The following is a 22,416-nucleotide window of genomic DNA, read 5'->3' as shown; positions in this document are numbered from 1 at the left end:
GCTTTGAATGTAAAATATCTCACTAATATTTTAGATTGATTATATGCTGAAATGCAAAATTATGGATATACTAGCCTAAATAAAATATAGTATTAAAATTAATTTTACCTAAATGACCTATAAATCAAAGATGAAGTCATAAGAAAAACCAGAAAATAGTTTTATTTGAATAAAAATGAAAGCACAGACCATCAAAGCTTGTGGGATGCAGCTAAAGGCTGTGCTTCCATCGCACTTAGAACAAAATCCATATCCTTACTGTGGTGTACAAGGCCCCGTCCACTCCTACTTCCATACTTGGGCATTATTGCCTAACTCACTTTATCGCAACCGCTAGGCTCTAGCAGATCTGCTCCACTTGCTAATCTTCTAATATACCAAGCATACTTGTTACTCATAGCCTTTACACTTGTTCTTCCAGCTACCTGGAAGAATTCTCTTCATCTAAATAGTAAATTGGTCCACTCTCTCATTTCACTGAGCCCTCTGCTTAAATGCCACCTCTCAACCCACCTTGACTATAATAGAAAACAAAACATAAACACCATTATTCTCCATCTCTACTCTGTTTATTTACTTCATACCTGTCAACATGTTACAATTTATCTATTTGTAGTCTTTTTTTGTAATAGAATGAAGGCTCCATGAAAGCTGAGATTTAATCAGTTTTGGTCATTGCTCCACTCTCTTAATATGTTAATATAAAGAAATATATATTCTAATGATAAACAAATCTTACATTCCTAGATTAATCAGTAATTGGACAAAATATATTCTGTTTTTCATATTGCTGATCTAATTACTCAGCATTTAGTTTGTGACTTTCATATATTTGTTTATAATTAATGTTAGTTTATCATTCTTTTGAGAAATTTGAGTTTAGATGTGGTATAAATGTTGCATCTTCCAATCATTTATATGACTTGCAAGATTTTGTAAAGATAATTGATATGGTTTGGATATTTGTCCCCTCCGAATCTCATGTTGAAATGTGACTCCAAATGTTGGAAGTGGGAACTGATGGGAGGTGATGAGTTATGGGGTCAGATTCCTCATGAATGGTGTTCTGCAAAAGGTAATGAGTGGTAATGAGATCTGGTTCATGGGATATCTATTTTTTTAAAGAGTATGACAACCGCCACGCACTTTTCTCCCCTTTCTCATCATGTGATATACCAGCTTCCTCTTTGCCTTCCACCATGAGTGGGAGCTTTCTGAGGCTTCACCAGGAGCAGATGCCAGCACCATGCTTCTTATGCAGCCTGCAGAACCGTGAGCCAAATAAACCTTTTTTCTCTATAAATTACCCAGCCTCAAGTATTCCTTTATATCAATGCGAAACAAGCTAACACAATAATAATTATTTGTTCCTTGAGTTGGTATTAAAACTCTCTTTTTAATTCCTCTTAGTTTGATAATTACTGAGGCATAGTATTTTAATTCTCTGTTAACACACAATGGAAATCAATTAAGAAAGAAAACAAAAAAATTTCTAAACATATGGAAATTAAACAACATACTCCTAGTCTAGGAGTTAAAGAGGAAATCTCAAAGAAAATTCTTAAAAATACTTAGAAATGAACAAAAATGAATATGCAATATATAAATATGGGATTACTTATAGACTGAATGTATCCCTCACAAAAAAAAACCTCATATATCGAAATTCTAGTCCACAATGTGATATTATTAAGAGAGGGACCTTTGGGATGTGACTAGATTATGAGGGTGGAGCCCTCATGAATGGGATTAGTGCCCTTATAAGAAGAAGCAGGAGAGAATTTTTCCCTGGTGGACATCTGCAAGCCAGAAAGAGTGCCCTCACCAGACACTGGATCTGCTATCACTTTGATTATGAACTTCCTAGCCCTCAGCACTGTAAGAAATAAATGTTTGTTGTTTAACCTGCCCAGTCTATGATCCTTTGCTATTGTAACCAGAACTAACTAAGACAGAGAAACAGCCAAAGCAGTGTTAAGAGGAAAATTTTTAGCCCTAAGTGTTCACTAGAAACAAATAAATTCCACAAAACAGTAATCTAAGTCTCTGGCTCAAGATACAAGATGAAGAGCAAAATACACCTGAAACATAGAAGAAAAAGTAAAGATGAAACAAAAATCAACCTAATTTAAACTAGAAAATAATATAAGAAATTATTGCAATAAGCCTCATTAACCAAAAATAAAATTTATAAACCTCTAGCAAGATTCACAAAAATAAAAAGAGAGAAGACAAAAATCACCAATACCAGGAGTAAAAAGTTTAGTATCACTAGAGATCCTGCAACCATTAAAAACATAAGGGAATGCTACAAACACTTCTCTGCTCATGAATGCGACAGCTTTAAAAAAAATGAGCCAATTTCTCTAAAACCACAAACTACCAAGACTAAGCTAAGATGAAATAAGTGATCTAGATAGTCCCAGAACCATTCAAGAAATTGAATTTATTGCTTAAAAGCTCTTGAAAAAAACATGTAAGCCCAGATGGATTCACTAGGGAATTCTACCAAACATGTTAAACAAAAATAACATTTATTTTCCACAATTTCTTTCAGAAAATAGAAGTAGGCAGAATATTCTCCACTCATTTAATGAGGCCCATCATTTCTCTGATATTATAATCAGATAAATACAGTAAGAAAATAAAGAAAACTACAATACGCCTTGTAAACTTAGACACTAAAATCATCAACAAAATACCAGCAAATCTAGTCCAACAATATGTAAAATAATTATACATAATGATCAACTGGGATTTATTTCAGGTATGCAAAGCAGGATCAGCGTTTGAAAATTTATGAAACCCATTATATCTACAAGCTAAAACAGAAAAATCACACAATCATATCAATTGGTGCAGTTAAACACTTGACAAAATTCAGTACCAATTCATAATACAATCTCTTAGCAAGTTAAAAATAGAGGGGAATTAGCTCCAATCGATAAAGACCATCTACAAAAATTCTACAGCTAACATCATACTTAATTGTGAAAACCTGAATTCTTTCTCCCATGATTGAAAACAAGGCAAAAATGTCAGGTGTTCACTATCTCCATTTGCTGATGGCATATCTCAAGAAGTCTAAGAAAAACCAAAAATTCTAGAACTAATAAATGAGTTAAAAAATGTTGCAAGGTACAAAGTCAACACAAGAAAACAAAGCACATTTCTACAGGTTAAGAGTGAACATGCCAAAAGTCTAATACCATTTATAATCCTTCCAAAAAAAATGCTTAGGTATACACTGAGCAAAATATGGACAGAATTGGTATACTGTAAATCAGAAAACAATGATGAAAGAAATCAGAGAAGACCTAAATAAATGGAAAAATACACTGTGTTCAAGGATTGGAAGACAACAATAAAGATGTCAATTTTCCCCAAACTGAGCTAAAGGTTTAATACAATTCCCAACAAAATCTCAGCAAAGTTTTTTTTTTTCCAAATTAAACTTGTTTAAACATTTATATTAAAAGGCATAGGCCCTAAAGTAGATCAAATGGCCTTGCTAAATAAGAATAATTCTTCCCAATATTAAGTCTACAGTAACCAAGATAGTATGGTACTGGTGTAGGGACACACACAGAGATCAATGGAATGGAATAGAGAACTCATAAATAGACCTACACAAATATGTTCAACTCGTCTTTGACAAAAGTGCAAAAGAAATTAAATGGAAGAATATCTTTTTCAACAAATGGTGTTGGAGCAATTGGACATCAACAGGTAAAAAGAAATTTTGAGCTAAACCCTATACTTTATACAAATGAACTCAAGTGGAAATGTAATGTCATTAAATAACTAAAATAATCACTGAGTGGCAAAAGATATTTGCATTACACATAACTAATAGAAGTCTGGTACCCAAAATGCAGAAATAAAATGCCTACCCATCTTTACAAAATAGAAACACATAATAGAAATATGAGCAAAGGGCTTGAAAATAAATCTAACAAAAGGGGAGGTTCAAATGGCCAATGAAAGATGCTCAACTTCATAAATAATCTAGCAAATGCAAATTAAAGAGATAATAATAGATACTGACACTCACCCGATTAGCAAAATTAAAATGGTGTGCCAGTACCAGTAATGGTAAGGATGCAGAGCAGCAGAAATTATCATACAATACTGATCAGGATAAATGTTAATGCAATCCCTCTGGAAAACATTTTGTTGTTATCCAGATAGATGAAAATATGTCTATCCAGTAATCATACTTCTGGGAAAAAATAAAAACTTCCCAGATATGTCCCTAAAGACATATATAAGAATTTTCATAACAGAATTAGAATTATTTGTCAAAAACTAGACACATACTAAATGATCATCATCAGTAGAATAGATAAAAGTGTTTTGGTATAATTGTAAAATGTAATATACTATTCAATAATGAAAATGAATAAGGTACAGATCAACATACAGTAAGGTTTACCTTCTCAACTGGACATTGAACAAAGAGAAAAAAAATTACATAAAAGTGTGACTCCTTGTTTATAAAGCTTAAAAACTCAACTGGGAAGCATACATCGATGGTAAAACTACAATGAAAATTAAAAATTGTGACATGCTTACCTTTGGTGGGGGTGGAGAAGCGTCTTGTGATTGGGGGACATGGGGCAACTCTGGAGTTCTAACAGTCTTCTCTTTCTTATCCTCATTGTGGTTGGTATTATTTGTGTTTCTTTTTAAATTACATAAATATATTTTATTTATTCTTTTGTATGTAGATTATATCTCACAATAAAAATGAATATACTAACAAATTAGGAAGTAAAACAGCAAGCAAAATCTTAGCAGAAAGTCTTGAAGACTATGTGTATAATTTAAGAACATGAAAAAAAAAAAAAAACTCTTAACCAAGAAGTGTAAAACTTTCAAGATAAAAGAAAATTTAAAATTTCTTATAGCAAACAATATTACTATGAGCCAATATGGCTCATAATATAAGGAGGAAGGGGAGAAGTATGCTGGCTAATTTTATGGAGACTTGACTGAGCCATAAGGTGCCCAGACATTTGGTCAAACATTACTCGGGCTGTTTCTGTGAGGACGTTTTTCGATGAAATTAACATTTGAATTTGTAGACCGATTAAAGTAGATTACTCTTCCCTATGTGAGTGGGCTTCATTCAATCAACTGATGACCAGAATAGAACAATAGGGCTGAGTAAGAGGAAATTTCTTCTGCCTGACTGCTTTGTGGTGGGATATTGATCTTATTGTGCTGGGATAGTGCTCAGATTGCAATTTCCACCATCAGCTCTCCTGGTTCTCAGGCCTTCAGACTCAGACTAGAACTATCCCCTCTTCTAGGTTTCCAGTTTTCCAATGACAGATCTTGAGATTTCTCAGCCTTCATAATCATAAATCCGTTTCCAATTCTTATCATAAATTTGTATCTCTACCTATATCTGTAACTATATCTATATTTCTATCCAGACCTATGTCTCCTACTGGTTCTGTTTCTTTGCAGAACACTGACTAATGCAGAGGGAAAATACTTAAGATAGACCAGAAAAAAAAAAAAAAAAAAAAAGGAATATGCTGAAAAATAAGGCAGAGTATATGAATAGGTAGTTCGCAGAGAAACAAAAAAGAAAAAGTGTGGGCAATACATATATGAACATAGACTCAGAATTAGTACTATGAGAATTTCAAATTAAACTAACAATGACATATAATTACCTATAGGAGTTGCAATATTTACAAAAAGGAGCAAAGAAAAGAAGCCTCAAGCATGATAGGGAGGGATTAGAGTGGAAGAACACAGGTGGAGATGTTAATTGGTACCCATTGGTGTCATGAAGAAGAAGGGATAGGATGCTTTATAAGCCCATTTTCAGCAGGGCGTTGCTCTGAACCGAGCCCATCATCTCACCACACGCACCTCTCAGCCTGCTGATAGACTACTATTTTTAATTGCCCTGGTGGTGCCCTCACTCTTCCTCACACTTCCTCCCCAAGGCACAGAGCCTCAGTCATCCAGACAAGCTGCTTCTCTGTCCTAAAATTATTTTAATGTGAGTGCTGAGCTGAGACCAGAACCTAAGGAGGGCCAGACCGAGGCTGGGCTACATGCGGCTTATTTTACAGCTGCATAAGAGTGGTTTTTCTTTTTTTGATTATTTTGGTTTATGTTTTGTTTCATATATATTTTTTGAGAGTGGTATTTCTCATAATTCTCCTTCACACCCTCCAGGCCTGATCCTTTGCAGTGAGGCAGGTGCAGCAATAAAGGTGGGACATGGCCCAGAGCCCGGTTCCATACTCTGTCTCACTTAGCCATGGATTGAGTCACAGGGACTGAGCAGGCCCATACAGAAGTGTTCCTTCAGCCTAACATTGCTTAAGTATTTTTTTTCTTTTTTTTTTTTTCTTTTAGAATTTATTTTTATTTCCTCCAGAAAGACTAAGTTTGAGTTTTGTTTATGGTAGAAAACTAACAACTATTTGTAGAATTAATATTTTGTTCCTCTTACATATTTTAAAAGCTATTCTTTTTCAGAGTCTGTTTTTTAGTACATGGTGGAGATTTTGAGAAGTATTCCTCTTAAATAATTTAGTCTCTTCCCAGAATATTGGTAAAATTGTTTTTTATTATTTCTAACTTATCCCTGATGGATGGGTATCTAGTGCTACTATGAATATGATTAGTAAAGGTGAATTTATTATTTGTACCTTTGCTTAATTGTTCTGATGGTTTAAAAGTTTTCTTATATTTCACTTAAATTTCCCTACTGCAGTTGAAGTTCATTACTTCCTGTTCTGCTCTCATTGACTAATAAGAATTGGTCCCTGCCCTCCTGATAACATCCTTTAACATATTTTCAGAAGCTATCATATCTCCCCTTAACCTTTTTGTCTCCATATTGGCTTAAGTATTTATTTAACTGTTGTTTCATGGAGAGACTGGAACATGAAAGAAAGCAAGAACTGTACAGACTCCTCCTCCACGGAGAGTGGTTGAGTGACAATGAGTTGTCATTTAAACTTGCCCCTAAGGGTTCTGATTCTCATGCCAAGCATTTTAAATCTGATGAAAAGAATTCTGTTAAATAGACCTTTTTGCTTGGAGTGCAAAAGATTTTTCTAACTTTGTCATCATGGCATGAAGAGAACATGAAAATAAGTTACATTCGGCATGATGAGTTAAACTGAGCAAGCAGCACATGGCCAGCAGCGCTCAGCCCTGGAGCTGTCAGTCCCTTCAGGCCCCTGCCTGGGCTGAGAGGGTCCACATCTCGCAGTCTCCAAGTGCACACACGCAGTCCCATTGAGAAGCCCTACTGTGAGGCTGCTCTTTCAGGACTGCCCCTCTGGAGACTGCTTCCAGCATACCTCTTTCTCACACTCCACTCTTACCAAAGCATCCTTAAAAGTGTACAACTGGGGCACTGGACTTTAAGGGATTTGAAAAGAATAAAAGAATTGACAATGGCCAGGATACTTCACAAGAGGCAGAAGAGCTTTATTGTTGTATGAGGTAAGGTAGGAAAGTAAGATCAGGATCCAGGATGGGCGCTTGGGCCATGACAACAAACACTTCACAAGGTGTGTCAGCCCAAGTGAAGGAGAAAAAGGGGCAGGAGAGGCATCATTCTGGGACAGGTCCTGGCTGCAAGTTTCTCCATAAGGGTTTCTCTGTGATGTTTGAGGTCTGGTCAGCAGCAGCCCCCAGAGCTGTGGCAGCAGCTAGAGCCCCCAGAGGGTTCACACTCACAGCAGTCTGGGCTCTGGTGCCGGTGCCGGTGGAAGAGACGGGGCCTGTGGTGGCTCAGGCAGCAACTGCCACCCCCAGAGCTCCAGCAGCCCCCAGAGCTAGAGCCGCAGCAGCCCCCAGAGCTAGAGCCGCAGCAGCCCCCAGAGCTGGAGCCACAGCAGGAAGAGACTGCAGGTGGGCATGGGGCTGGGCACTGGGGTGGGCACTTTGGAGGACACTTGGGTGGGCATTTTGGGGGGCACTTGGGAGGGGGCTGGCACTGCTGCTGGTTTTGCTGGCAGGACATCTCAGTGCAACTTTTTCAACCTGAAAATTGAAATAATCAAACCCTTTAGCTGTGAAAAGGCAAGGATGGCAATTTTATCTCTTTTAAAACGAAATCATGGTGATGGTGAATAATATTCAGTGTGTGTATATGTGTACACATACACACATATATATCAACAAGTGAAAGAAAACAACTTAAATCTTTCCTGCTGAATGAAGATATATACTTGAAAATCAGATACAATAAGCTTCTTATTCTATCATTTAGTAGATAGGCAGTATCTTCAAATCTTCATGACCTTGAATAGCGTATTCACACCCAACAAAGTATCCATTTTTGAAATATAAGAATAAGCCCTTGATGAAACTGTCAGATACACATTTCTCATAGCCCAAGGCAAGATTTCCAGAAACTCAAGTCAGACTGTCTCTCTTTTCTGCACATAATAGCACAGAATCAAAGACATAACTCTCTGAAGCCGCCGTTCATCCTCCCATTCCCCTGTGCCCTCTGGTCTCCCAGGTTGCCACTCACGGTGGTCACACACAGGAGCACAGACAAGTCCCGGGGGAGTCAGAGCAGATGAGGTGCTGGAGCTTAGTATGTCTTTTATAGGCTCAGACTTGGCTCTGGGAAGAGCAGGAGGTGGCTCTTGCACAATCAGTCACGTGCTGGGTCATTCCTGTCATTCCCCTGCCTTCTTGTCCCTACAATCCAAGGAAGCACTGGGAGCTCCCAAGACCTCCCTCCAGGATGAGGGTCTAAAGGAGCTTTAACCAGTCATAGCCTCCTCCAGGCCGGGTACCCGGGGAGCTGCCAGAAGATCCTTAAGGAACTCGTGCCTGGACAAAGTCTCAAAGACTGACTTCTAAGAACACCGGAGATCCTTGCCATAGTTTCTCTGTGGAAGTGTGCTATTCCAATTTCTTCCCATCCCTGAGTATAGTTTTCCAAGCCTGCTTCCACAGCTAAGCAGGTTTCTTTGTGGCATTGAGTCAGAGACCATTTCCTTCATGGAATACACTCCTCCCCTTCTGCTCAGACCCTCATTCCTGACCCCATGTCCCTGTGTAGCCCACAGAACCTTGCTAACAGGATTAGTAAGTGATTCAAGATGGTTTCCTCAGATTTGGTGGTGATGATCATCGTGACTAAACTTCTTCAGTTAGAAATTAAAATGTCTACTGTGTAACAAGGCAGTTTTTAAAATAAGGCAATAGTTTCTTGAATTGGACTCAGAAGAGCTCTGTGTTTACGAGCCCAGTCACCTCGAAGACTTTATTTAGACAATCTAAATCCTCAACTGTAAAACAGGCGTATTAGCACCTTCCTCTCTGAATTGTTGGTTCCATCAAGTGAGGCTTTAGTACATGATAAGGCACAAGGAAGACACTTAAACAATGTCAATTTTTAAAAGAACAGGGGCAGGGTGTGAGACAGAAAAATGGACAATATTCAGTTCCTGTCTTTGAAATTTTTATTTAAAACTATAGGCAGGCTAGTGAAGACTCTCTTAAGAATGTACAGTGTACATTCAGGATTTTGAGAAGTCTAATTATTTCTTGTCAAGAGGGTGATGGGAATCAAATGATTTATTTAATCTTATTGGTGAATGACAGGAGAGTAAAGAATATGATACCATTTTGGATAAGATACATTCATCCATTAATCAATTTATTTCATCCATCCATCAAACATTTACTGACAACCTACTATATGCATAAGTTAGAATACAGCTTTTGAAAAAGATAGTCCCTTCTTTCATATACCCTTGGTCTAGAAGGTAAAAGTATATGATCTTTACATTTCTGTCATACTAAGAGATGCCCCATCTCCAATAGTTTTATTTTCTAGTCTCAGATGTAGTTCCCTACCCTTGAGGGTGTTCAGGTCAAGAGTAAAAAATGTTGATATCCAAACATAGCAGTTAATCAAAAAGATACTATTTTGTCAGCTACGAGGTATTCAGTGATCATCTATCCAAACACTTTGGTTTATAGAGGCAAATACCCTGTGTGTTGTGTGACCTCTAGGAATTCACAATTCAGTGGACATTCTGAAGACCTCTGTGAAATTTATGTGTATACAAAATGAGTCTATTTTCCAAGGAGATTGTTGGGACACTGGATCACCTGACAATGCCTGAGGGGATGTCATGCCAGGTTCCTCATTCTCCTTGACAAAGATGGTAGTAACCATGAAGGAAGAGAATGGAATGGGCTGTGCCTTTATGAATGTGTGTGTTTGTGTGTGTAGGCAGCACAGGCATGAAGGTGCGTTTGCAAGGCCAGGAACAAGCACAGCAGTGTGGCCAAGGGCTGGAGAGAAAACCGCAAAGCTGATATGTGCCTCATTCACAGGAAGCCAGTCTCAGGAGACAAAATGTCCTTCCATATTTTTTATGATAAAATATGATCAGCCACTGTTAGAGATCAAGCTTACAGAATTCTAGGTAATCTTGGCTTTATGTCCACAGTCATTAAGTCACCAGAGCAGGAGCTTGGGATCAGGTCTTACCCCTTGTTTCTTTTCCTGGGGAGTCTAGCTGTTGACTGTAGACTATTGATTAGATGGATGAATGGATGAATTAAATTTTATTAGAAGAATTACCTGGGAGTTATTTAAAATACTTCCTTTAAGCCACCTCCACCTCCCCTTTGCCTAGAAAGTCACTAAGCCACCAGCTCATAGAGCAGACCTGGAGGTGAGGTGGGGGGCAATAGTTTCCTAACAAGGGATGCCTACATAGTGACCTGGGTCCCTGAAACTATTGCCAGTGGCAAGATTCCTGCTGAAGCCATTTATAACTTTTGGGCAGAAGAAGCTGGTGGAGTATCCTGGAATCTCCCATGATTTTCCAAAGGGACAGAAGAGGAGACAGAATATCAAGAATATTTAGACATGTACATTTAATGTGTAAGAATCACACCCTGCTCCTCCTAGAGCCAGAATAAACTGTACAACCTGCTCCAGGACCCTCTATATGAGGCATCCTTGGCCCTGGTCCTGGTCCGTTATCTGTTTTTACTTCTCAGGTACCAGTCTTCTTCTTGGTCTATCATTATTGTGAGTTTATCCAGAGAAGCCAAAGAAGGGGCCCTAATCAGGAGTGGGGCAGACAAATAGAGAGCCCCTTTGGGAAACTGGATCTTCAGAAAGGACAGAAGGACATAGGGGGAGAGAAGGGCATGAGGAATAGAGGGTCATTTGTACAGCATGGGAACTAGCCCAGAAACATTAGTATATCAGAGAAGGAAATTAGGGAATACCTGCTTTAAGTCTAGCTTGCTGAGAAGAACTTACTATAAGCTGTGTGAATTTCACACAGTAAATAGTGCAGGCCTTTCCAGTTTAATTGTAGAGAACTGCTTGAGATCACAGACTCTGTAGCTAAATCACCTAGATTTGGATTCTAAGAACCAAGTACTTGCTGTGGAACCTTAAAAATGTTCCCAAAATCATCTGTGACTCTGTTTTCTCATCTCTGAAGTATATAAAATAACTGTAATTACCTAATCACAATATTGTATGAATTAAAGAGTGCATCTCTTATAACAGGTAAAAATGTTTAGAATTATATACTTCTACAATTACTGTACATAGTTCTGAATTAGGTGTGAAGATGGAGCAATCCAACCAGCATGGGGGTTGACTAGGACTGAAATCTCACCTAGCAAGGCCAAAGAGCAACCATGAAATAGTAACATGGGGAATGTCTTTCTTAATATTACTGGTTTTGTCAGTTACTTACAAGCAGAGGGAGAATTGTTCAGAAAAAGAAAAGTATCCTTATTCTAGGTTTACACTGTGTTCTACTGCTGAATTCACTTTCAGCTGAACTCACATTGAGATATCCTGCCAACTGAGCCAGCAACAGTAAGAGTACCTCCCAGGAGCTGGCCAATATGCTCATCCCTCGGTCTCCTAACTTCTTTTTAGCATTGGGGGTAATGCTGGTCCTGCTCTGGGAGCAGCTGCTTCTGGAGTTAGCACAGGCAACACACAGTCAGCCGACCTTGGTTTCAGAGCTGCTGCGGCAGCAGCAACAGAGCCTGGGGAGTCAGAGAGAGAGCTGTGGATACTGCTGTGGATCTCAGAGGGTCCGAGTTGAGATAACCACACACAAGAATCACCCTGGCCCCAGACTCCTTTTCTATTCTCCCCTCTTTCTGGGCTGACCCTTTGGGGACACAAGAGGGTGACCAGGTAGAATTTTCACTCCATTTGGAGGTGAAAGTTCTCTCTGGGGATTCTGGCCCCAGTGACAATCCATCTACCTTTTCCTTTTCACAATGTGTTCTGGTTACTGTTGACTCTCTTCACTTGGTTCATGTTTCTAATAGCCCAACTCAGAGTTAATCATCTGCCATCTTCCCCCTCTAGATATCTTTGAAAGAGATGAAGCCATAACACCAAATATGATTTCTGATTGCACAGCACACTTCTTCTCAGAGCCTCACCCTCTTCTTGCCCTTGAGAGATCATCCAGACCCCTGATCTTCGGCCCACCTCTGGGTGATGGGTGGATTAGAGGTGGGGAGACAGCAGAAGTAACCTGGAGCCTCCGCCAGGCATCCATAAGCCAGGTCTTGTGCCTGTCTTTGGGGAGCTCCCCACAGCACTCCAGACCTCAGCTGCAGGCAGTGAATTCCCCTGCCTAATCAACCTTCCACACAGGCTTGCCTCAGTGCATACAGCAGAGCCCATAAAGATGGAACTGTGGGTGGGATGTTCCTGAATGTTGTGTTAAGAGGTAAGTGAAGTGTACCCAAAGAGTCTATGTCACTGTTTCCAGAAACCCAGCAATCCAGATGTCTTTTCTCAGCGGGTCAAACTATATCAAGAACTACTTGATTGGATATGTGCCCAATATACATGCCCCCTTCATTCTTAATGTACATCTTCAAATTCTGTCCAGAACCAAACCATGTCTAGATATTAACATTTACGCTTCTTCATCCTCCTTGTACATACAAGCAGCCAGGGAGATTTAGGAAGTTGTTGGGGCTTTAGGAAATCGCACGTAAGAGGCTTTACAGGGGTCAGGGCCTTTTACCCACCCTTTCTCCTTCTTCCTAGCTGAAGCACAGCCTTGCAGATCAGAGCTGTATCAGGCACCTCAAGATCACCAACTGCCTCCCAGGAAACAACCACTAAAAATGAAATAATGAGACAGAGGTGTGTCCATCTCTGAAGACTCCGTGGAACCACTGCAACAGCTGTGGACTACCGACTTCTGACTTCATCATATATGAGTGGAAATTGACTGCCTTCTTATTAAAATTGCTGTAATTTTGAGTTCCTGTGATAGCAGAAGAAAATAACTTCTAACACACATGCACACATGCCAAACACAAGGTAAGACGCAATGAAAAGCAAATAGTTGTACTGGAAACTATCCTGCGTATAGAAGGTTAGATAGAGAAAGGATTATGCTCACTATGAAAGGAGCACATGGAGGTCCGGATAGTAGGCCCACTGGGGATTGCTCCCACTTAAGGCAGAGGTCCCTGAAAGCAGACTCAGTGCCCACCTCTCTGCAGGCCAGCCTTCACCTATCCCAGGCAACCTTAGGTCCCCTGCTTTGTGTTCCATTTTATACTGTTCGGGATTTTTTGCTTGTTTTGTTTGCTGACATGTAAACACTAAAGACAAGGGAAAACTTCTTAACCAACTCAAGAAACCCTGAAGCTATAAAAGCAAAGAAAGTCATGTTTGAGTATATAAAAACTAAAAATGTTTCCATAGCAAAAGTTATTACAAACAGAGTCAATTAAATCTGGTGCATTAAATATTTTAATAAAGGCAGATCAAGGTTAATATCTGTGATATATCAAGAGCTCTTGAAAATTAAAAAGAAAATTCGAAATCATATTATGAAAGTTGTAGAAATGGCCAATGTGCTTGTTTTTAGCAGAACAAAATTACTACTGGTCAGGGACTTGAAATTTCAGTTAATAATGAGACTGGCTGAGCAGAAGCTCTTTAGTTTAATTAGATCCCATTTGTCGATTTGGGCTTTTGTTACTATTGCTTTTGCTGTTTTAGTCATGAAGCCTTTGCCCATGCCTATGTCCTGAATGATATTGCCTAGGTTTTCTTCTAGGGTTTTTATACTTTCGGGTTTTACATTTAAGTCTTTAACATCCATCTTGAGTTAATTTTTATATAAGGTGTAAGGAAGGGGTCGAGTTTCTGTTTTCCACATATCGTTAGCCAGTTTTTCCAGCAACATTTATTAAATAGGGAATCCTTTCCCCATTGCTTTTTTTTTTGTCAGGTTTGTTGAAGATCAGATGGTCGTAGAGGTGTGGTATTATTTCTGAGGCCTCTGTTTTGTTCCATTGCTCTACATATCCGTTTGGGTATCAGTACCATGCTGTTTTGGTTACTGTAGGCCTGTAGTACAGTTTGAAGTCAGGTAGTGTGATGCCTCCAGCTTTGTTCCTTTTGCTTAGGGTTGTCTTGGCTATACGGGCTCTTTTTTGGTTCCATATGAAATTTAAAGTAGTTTTTTTGTAGTTCTGTGAAAAAAGTCAGTGGTAGCTTGATGGGGAAGAGCATTGAATCCATGAATTACTCTGGGCAGTATGGCCATTTTCAAGATACCGATTCTTCCTATCCATGAGCGTGGAATGTTTTCCATTTGTTTGTGTCCTCTCTTATTTCCTTGGGCAGTGGTTTGTAGTTCTCCTTGAAGAATTCCTTCACCTCCCTTGTAAATTATATTCCTAGGTATTTTATTTTCTTTGTAGCAATTGCGAATGGGAGTTTACTCATAGTTTGGCCCTCTGCTTGTCTATTATTGGTGTATAAGAATGCTTGTGATTTTTGCACATTGATTTTGTATCTTGAGACTTTGCTGAAGTTGTTTATCAGCTTAAGGAGTTTTTGGGCTGAGACGATAGGGTTTTCTGAACATACAGTCATGTCATCTGCAAAGAGATTCGATTTGATGTCCTCTCTTCCTAATTGAATACCCTTTATTTCCTTATCTTGCCTGATTGTTCTGGCCAGAACTTCCGATACTATGTTGAATAGGAGTGGTGAGAGAGGGCACCCTTGTCTTGTGCTGGTTTTCAAAGGGAATGCTTCCAGTTTTTGCCCATTCAGTATGATATTGGCTATGGGATTGTCATAAATAACTCTTATTATTTTGAAATATGTCCCATCAATACCTAGCTTATTGAGAGTTTTTATCATGAAGGGGTGTTGAATTTTATCAAAGGCCTTTTCTGCATCTATTGAGATAATCATGTGGCTTTTGTCATTGGTTCTGTTTATGTGATGGATTATGTTTATTGATTTCTGTATGTTGAACCAGCCTTGCATCCCAGGGATGAAGCTGACTTAAAGTGGTGGATAAGCTTTTTGATGTGCTGCTGGAATCAGTTTGCCAGTATTTTATTGAGGATTTTTGCATTGATGTTCATCAGTGATATTGGCCTGAAATTTTCTTTTTTTGTCGTGTCTCTGCCAGATTTTAAAATCAGGATGATGCTGGCCTCATAAAATGAGTTAGGGAGGATTCCCTCTTTTACTATTGTTTGGAATAGTTTCAGAAGGAATGCCACCATCTCCTCTTTGTACCTCTGGTAGAATTCGACTGTGAATCTGTCTGGTCCTGGGTTTTTTTTTTTTTTTTTTTTTTTTTTTTAGTTGGTAGGCTATTAATTATTGCTTCAATTTAAGAACTTGTTATTGGTCTATTCAGGGATTTGACTTCTTCCTAGTTTAGTGTTAGGAGAGTTTCTGTGTCCAGGAATTTATCCATTTCTTCTAGATTTTCTAGTTTATTTGCATAGAGGAGTTTATAGTATTCTTTGATGGTAGTTTGTATTTCTGTGTTATCAGTGGTGATATATGCTTTATCACTTTTTATTGTGTCTATTTGACTCTTCTCTGACTTCTTTATTAGTCTGGCTAGTGGCTTATGTATTTTGTTAATCTTTTCAAAAAATAATATCATCAGAGTGAACAGGCAACCTACAGAACGGGAGAAAATTTTTGCAATCTATCCATCTGACAAAGGTCTAATGTTCAGAATCTACAAGGAACTTAAACAGATTTTCAAGAAAAAAGCAAACAACCCATCAAAAAGTGGGCAAAGGGTATGAACAGACACTTCTCAAAAGAAAACATTTATGCGGTCAACAAAAGAAAAAAACTCATCATCACTGGTCATTAGAGAAATGCAAATCAAAACCACAATGAGATACCATCTCTGGCTAGTTAGAATGGTGATCATTAAAAAGTCTGGAAACAACTGATGCTCGAGAGGATGCAGAGAAATAGGAATGCTTTTACACCATTGGTGGGACTGTAAATTAGTTCACCCATTGTGGAAGACAGTGTGGTGATTCCTCAAGTATATAGAACCAGAAATACTATTTGACCCGGCAATCCCATTAATGGGTGTATATCCAAAGGATTATAAATCATTCTACTAGAAAGACACATGCACATGTAGATTTATAGCACCACTGTTTACAATAGCAAAGACTTGGAACCAACCCAAATGCCCATCAATGATAGAGTGGATAAAGAAAATGTGGCACATATACACCATGGAATACTATGCAGTCATAAAAAGAATGAGTTTATGTCCTTTACAGGGACATGGATGAAGCTAGAAACCATCATCCTTAGCAAACTAACACAGGAACAGAAAACCAACCACCACACGTTCTCACTAATAAGTGGGAGCTGAACAATGAGAACACATAGACATAGGGCGGGGAATATCACACATTGGGGCATACTGGGGTTAGAGGTAAGAGGAGGGAGAGCATTAGGAAAAATACATAATGCATGCTGAGCTTAAAACCTAGATGATGGGTTCATAGGCACAGCAAACCACCATGGCACATATACACCTATGTAACAAACCTGTACATTCAACACATGTATCCCAGAACTTAAAGTAAAATAAAAAAAAAAAAAAGAATGAGACTGGCAAAAATAATAAAGAGCATTAAATCAAATAAAGTGACTCAGTGCAAAGAGTAATTTAAAATGCAGAGAGTATGGAATCTCAGACTGGTTAAAGAGCTAGGTGTTTTTTTTAGCAGCAGTAAGGGTGAGGAGGCAGCTGAACATTTACATATCAGACTCCATCTCTGTCAGATTCTCTCTTCTCTGAATCAATTATCTTCATGTGGACACCTGTCAGCCTGAATCTAAGAAGCACTAGTCCTTATTTCCCCTCCTGTTTCCCTGTTTCCCTCCCTTTCTCCTATTAATACTAAAGATCCCCCAACCATCCTGGCACTTCTCTCCCCTCACATCTGAGGGTGGCTAGACAAAGAAGATAAACGTTGAAGGAGAAAAGGTCTAATCTTCCCTACAGCATCTTGTACCATTTATTCACTGTATTTTCAAAGTGGAGCCTCCATGTTTTTTGTAACAAAAATCTCCATCACTCATCACTCACCTGCCCAGCACATGGGCCAAGTGGCAGGACAGCATCCTGGGACTCAGATCTAACACTGAGAGGAACTGAAGCCAGGTGTCCGAGGCAGCAAGTCAAAGGGCTGATTTTAACCAGTCACTCTCCCTGAAAAGGAGTTCAGTGACTATGTGCTGTACTTTGCAGAATGAAGAGTCTCAACATTCATTTCAAGCATTTTATTCAACTATTGATTCTAACAGCAGGGAAGTTTTGCTTCATAGAGATGTGTTCTTCTTTATGGAGATGAAGAAGTCTACAGAGGTTCCCAACCTTCCCAATGTCTGGAATACACAGAAAATTAGAACATGTGTCTGGCTTAATGGACAGAAAGGCAAAGCTGCCATAGCCAGAGGTGACTCTCTTGGAGCTCCATCCACCCTGCATTTGGGGGAATTAGTTCCTTGGAGCAGCTTTTCATGTATCACCTACTCAGGTCCTGTCCTTGACCCATGAAGAGAATTTCTCTGAGGCACTGACCTTTGGAGGACATTTGAAATCTCAGAAGAGAAGAGAATGACCAAGACAATTTGTGAGTCAGAAATCAGAGCTTTATTATAGCATGAGGTAAAGGAGGAAAAGAAGACCTGCAATTGAGGTGCTCCATCAAGTGCAAAGTTCTTCCAGGGAAGCCCCATGAGTCTTGGTGGTCCCTGTCCACCCATGAATGGAATGAGAGGAAATGGAAAGAGTTAAGCATCAGGTTGTAGCAGGTTCTTGAACATTCAGTCCAAAGAGTTCTTCTTAGCCCAGGTCAGCAGTAGCCCCCAAAGCTGTGGCAGCAGCCAGAGCCCCCAGAAGGTTCACTTTCACAGCAATCTGGGCTCTGGTGCCGGCGCCTGTGGAAGAGGCGGGGCCTGTGGTGGCTCAGGCAGCAGCCACCACTCCCAGAACTGCAGCAACCCCCAGAGCTGCGACCACAGCAGCCCCCAGAGCTGGGACCACAGCAGGAAGAGACTGCAGGGGAACATGGAGCTGGGCACTGGGGTGGGCATTTGGGGGGACACTTAGGTGGACATTTTGGAGTACACTTGGGAGGACACTTGGCAGGGGGCTGGCACTGCTGCTGGTTTTGCTGGCAAGACATCCTGGCAGAGTTTAGTCAGCCTAAAACATAATAATGAAACTCTTTAAATATTTAAAACCAACGATCATATTATACCTCTTCTGAAATCAATGCGTGGGTGGGTGAAGAATGATATTTAAATCATACAGTCATATCAGTAATCTGAAAGAAACAACTTGAATCTTTCCTCCAAATAAAAGCACATACATTTAAAAATCCACAGAATGAGCTTATTATTCTTCCTTTCAGAGGAAGCTGAGATTTCTCTATCCTCACAAGCCTGAGTAGAGTATTCACAGCTCCCTGAAGTACCTATTTCCTTTATACAAGCCCTAAGGACCAGCTGGGTGTTGCAGGACACACCAGAGTGTCCTCTGGAAAAAGATTTCGCAATGAAATCTCCAGATAAAAGGACTTGGCTCGAAGTATTAGCCAGTTTCCATGGTGGAAATATGCCCAACACGGCAGTTTTGAAGTTACCAACGTGAAGTCACTGAACACAGAATTGGAAAAGATGTGCGCAGTTAGCTTTCCCCACCTATATGAGCTCCAGTAGGCCTCAGAGCCTCGATAGATTTGAGGCAGACTGGGTCCTATTCCTGCTCAGCATGGCAGAACACAAGCACACAACTCTCTTTCTCCAGCCTACCTCCATCCTCCCCATCCCTCTGCCCTGCTCATACCTCTCTGGTATCCCAGGTTGCCATTCACCCTGGTCACACGCAGGAGCACAGACACGTCCCTGGGGAGTCAGAGCAGATGAGGTGCTGAGGCTGGATGTGTCTTTTATAGGCTCAGGCTTGACTCTGAGAAAAGCAGGAGGTGGCTCTTGCACAACCAGGCACGTGCTGGGTCATTCCTGACATTCTTCTGCCTCCTTGTCCCTGCAATCCAAAGAGGCCTCAGGAGCTTCCAGGACTCCTCTCTGGGGCTGGGGTCTAAGGAGGCTTTAGCCAGTCAGAGCCTCCACCAGGCGGGAACCCTAAAGAGTTAACTTAGGGTACACAAGGGACCCATGCCTGGATGAGATCCTGTTCCCTGCATCTTTCGTATTCGTGTCCTCTGAAGAAACATCAGTTCGGAGTCACAACATTCCTTGACCTTGTAAAAACGTTCCATTATGACTCCCTCTATGCTGAGCAGTTTCTCTTCCATGTTCTGCTGTAGATCCAGCCATTCCAGGGGGCTTCTACAGCCTTGGCTCTTTCTAGGCTCTTTCTACCCTTGCCTAGGCTCTCAGCCCTTCCTTCTGGGCTCTGTGTTTCTGCTTTTGCTCCAACTCACCGTGGCAAGCAGATTCAGTGAATTAAATCTGAGTTGGTTCTGTGGTCTACAGCAAAGAGTATGATTGAGAATAAACAATTCCCTCTAAAATCAGAACATTTCCCTTAGTCAGAGGAATTGTACTGAATGTGGTACTGGAATCAGAAAAGTTGCATATGCTAATTGAGTGATCTCTGGAAATTGCTAGAACAATTATCAACAATTGCTAGAGTGTCACTATGATATTCACAATGAGTATCAGTTCTCATATGTAATGGCTGTTATATACCAGGTATATCTATCTCACTGAGCTGTTTTTAATATTAAGTGATAAATACGAAAGAGCTTAGTGTGACACTATATGCCTGATAGACACTTAATAAATATGTGTTTAAAAGAAAAACTAATGCCATGTATTGGATACTTACCCAGGTCTTATGTGGCATTCATTGTCCATATAGAACCCTTACAAGACACTTAGTTTATCTGAAAACTCCCTTAGGAAGTAGACATCATTTCTTGTGGCTTCTGTGGAGAGGGAAATCCTTTCCTACCATGAAGTAGAGGGTCAGAAAGAGGTCTACTTATTCAGAGTTCTGATTTGGGGTTGCGCTAGACAGAGTTACCCATTCATTTATTCATTTATTTTAAACAGATATATTGAGGATGAACTTTGAAAACCTTAGGCTAAATGAAATAAACCAATCACAAAAGACTGCATTTCTTATGATCCTGTTTATATGAAATGTGTAGAGTCAGCAAATCTGTGGAAATAGAAAAGGGATGAGGCTTTAGCCAGTTACAGTCTCTCTCAGGCTGGACCCCTGAAGAGCTGACTTAGGGCATCTGAGGAACCAGAGTCTGGACAAGATTCTGTTCCCTGTATCTCCTTTTACTTTTATGCACATCCTCTGAGGAAACATCAGTGGCTTCCAGGTACTTTAGCAGGCTGGGAGAAATTAGAAAATTACAACTAATGGATACAGGTTTTCTTTCTGGAGTAATGAAAATGTTCTGGAATTGTGGTGGTGATTGTCCAACTCTATGAATATACTGAAAACCACTGCATTAACATTTTAAATAAATGAACTATATAATATGTGAATTATGTCTCAATGAAAACGTTGAAATTAGAATTGAAAAAGATAGTTATTCACACCTCTGATTAAAACAGAAACAGATCACACCTTCACACTGTCTAATGCCTACTTGGTAGGGGAGGGTAGATAGGTAGAAAGCATAGTTTCCCGTTGTCTGCTTCTACCTGAGGGATTCTATTCACCTATTTATCCAATCCTATTGCAGACCTGATTCCTGTTCTCAGAGAGCTTTTACCTCAAGGATAAAGTAAGTCCACAGTGTGATTAGAGCAGTGTATTCAAAAGGCATTCTTTGAAAGCCTACATTTTTGGAGCACGTATGTCCAAACCTACAGATATAGAGGTGAACAATAAGTAGCCCATGACCTCAAGGACTGCAGAATATAGTGGCCTTTTTGAAGATGGCTGCAGAAAAACTGGGTACCAAAGAAGTGATGTTTGGGGCCTGAACCTCCTGAGTCACCATTTCCCAATGTGATTGAAAGACGTTAGTTCATTCCACTGTCTTCATGGTGATATCACCCTCAGCTTCCTCATACTCTTTGACAAAGATATTTGTAACAATGTTGTAAGTGAGGGAGTAGGGGAGGCAAGCCTGTGTGTGTGTGTGTGTGTGTGCACTGTGTGCATGTATGCTATATTCATATAAAAATGTAAGTGAAATGAACATGCACATACTTGAGCATCTGGATTGCGTGGTTGAATAAGCAATGGAAGGACTAGTGGGAACCAATCCTCTGAGAAACCAGAACTGGGAAATAAACAGCTCTTTTTGCCCACTTTTTTGCCCACTTTTCCCCTTTATATCTCAAAAAATGGTAGGAATTGGTTCACAAGTCAGTGAAGAAACACCTGACTACAGGTATTCTTGCTTCTGTCTCCACAGTCTTCACACCATCATGTGTGATCTCTCTGAGCCAGGAGACCCATGGGTCACATTGCCCATGCTCCCTCAGGGACCACCCAAATACGTATTTGCCTCATGAATGTTTGCAGGATACTGCATCATTTCAGGACCACATGAATGAGAAGAATGGCCTGGGGGTGATTTCAGACATTTCATCTGAAGTTCATGTCATCTGGAAAGTCACTCTCCTGTAGTCTGGTCTCTCCAAGTAGCTCCTTGATTTCTTTCCCTGGGAACTTAAACTCCATATATTCCAGAAACACACTCCCTACCAAATGTTGGAAATTTATTTTACCCACAGTACAAGAAAAAGCCTTACCATGTCTTTTTATTTGTCTCCCCTTATTTAATAGACTGACTAATCCAAAATTTTCCTGTACCATAACTTTTGATCCTTTTTTCAATATTGTCTAGCAGTGTCTAGTGCTAGACATAGAGACAAGGAGGAGCACAGCAGAGGAGTGTTCTGGGCAAAGCCAGAATTGGCTTGTCTAGTATATACATACATATTTATATGACCTAAAGTGGATCAGTTTTATACTTAATTCATCAGTTCCATGATACAGTCTTCTAACATTTGTTAACAGCCCTTAAATCAGTATATACCATATGATTGGTGGCACATAATAGTTGAATTTGCAG

At 39.8% G+C, this 22,416-nt stretch overlaps 2 protein-coding genes across 2 annotated transcripts; both read right to left on the bottom strand.

Annotated features, from left to right (window-relative positions):
• Positions 1-7,454: 7,454 nt before the first annotated feature.
• On the bottom strand, positions 7,455-8,574 carry LOC111533104 (late cornified envelope protein 2A). The gene is made up of 2 exons (XM_023199996.3): positions 8,525-8,574; positions 7,455-8,028 (listed from the first exon to the last, which is right to left on the bottom strand). Exon 2 carries the CDS (start codon positions 8,006-8,008, stop codon positions 7,664-7,666), a length of 345 nt encoding a protein of 114 aa, XP_023055764.2. The 5' UTR covers positions 8,009-8,028; positions 8,525-8,574; the 3' UTR covers positions 7,455-7,663.
• A 9,393-nt stretch (positions 8,575-17,967) lies between these two features.
• On the bottom strand, positions 17,968-22,173 carry LOC113219807 (late cornified envelope protein 2D-like). Its single transcript, XM_026447755.1, has 4 exons — positions 22,094-22,173; positions 19,789-19,834; positions 19,216-19,388; positions 17,968-18,545 (listed from the first exon to the last, which is right to left on the bottom strand). Exon 4 carries the CDS (start codon positions 18,523-18,525, stop codon positions 18,193-18,195), a length of 333 nt encoding a protein of 110 aa, XP_026303540.1. The 5' UTR covers positions 18,526-18,545; positions 19,216-19,388; positions 19,789-19,834; positions 22,094-22,173; the 3' UTR covers positions 17,968-18,192.
• Between the last annotated feature and the right edge of the window lie 243 nt (positions 22,174-22,416).

The sequence above is a fragment of the Piliocolobus tephrosceles genome, chromosome 1 (genome assembly GCF_002776525.5).
Source record: "Piliocolobus tephrosceles isolate RC106 chromosome 1, ASM277652v3, whole genome shotgun sequence".
NCBI lineage: Eukaryota > Metazoa > Chordata > Mammalia > Primates > Cercopithecidae > Piliocolobus > Piliocolobus tephrosceles.
The sequence above is the reverse complement of the archived record's forward strand: the minus strand, read 5'-3'. Positions and strand labels throughout refer to the sequence as shown.

What these genes read in the sequence shown, in the direction of transcription:
- LOC113219807 (XM_026447755.1), bottom strand. Translation starts at nt 18,525, where the DNA reads ATGTCTTGCCAGCAAAACCAGCAGCAGTGCCAGCCCCCTGCCAAGTGT.
- LOC111533104 (XM_023199996.3), bottom strand. Translation starts at nt 8,008, where the DNA reads ATGTCCTGCCAGCAAAACCAGCAGCAGTGCCAGCCCCCTCCCAAGTGC.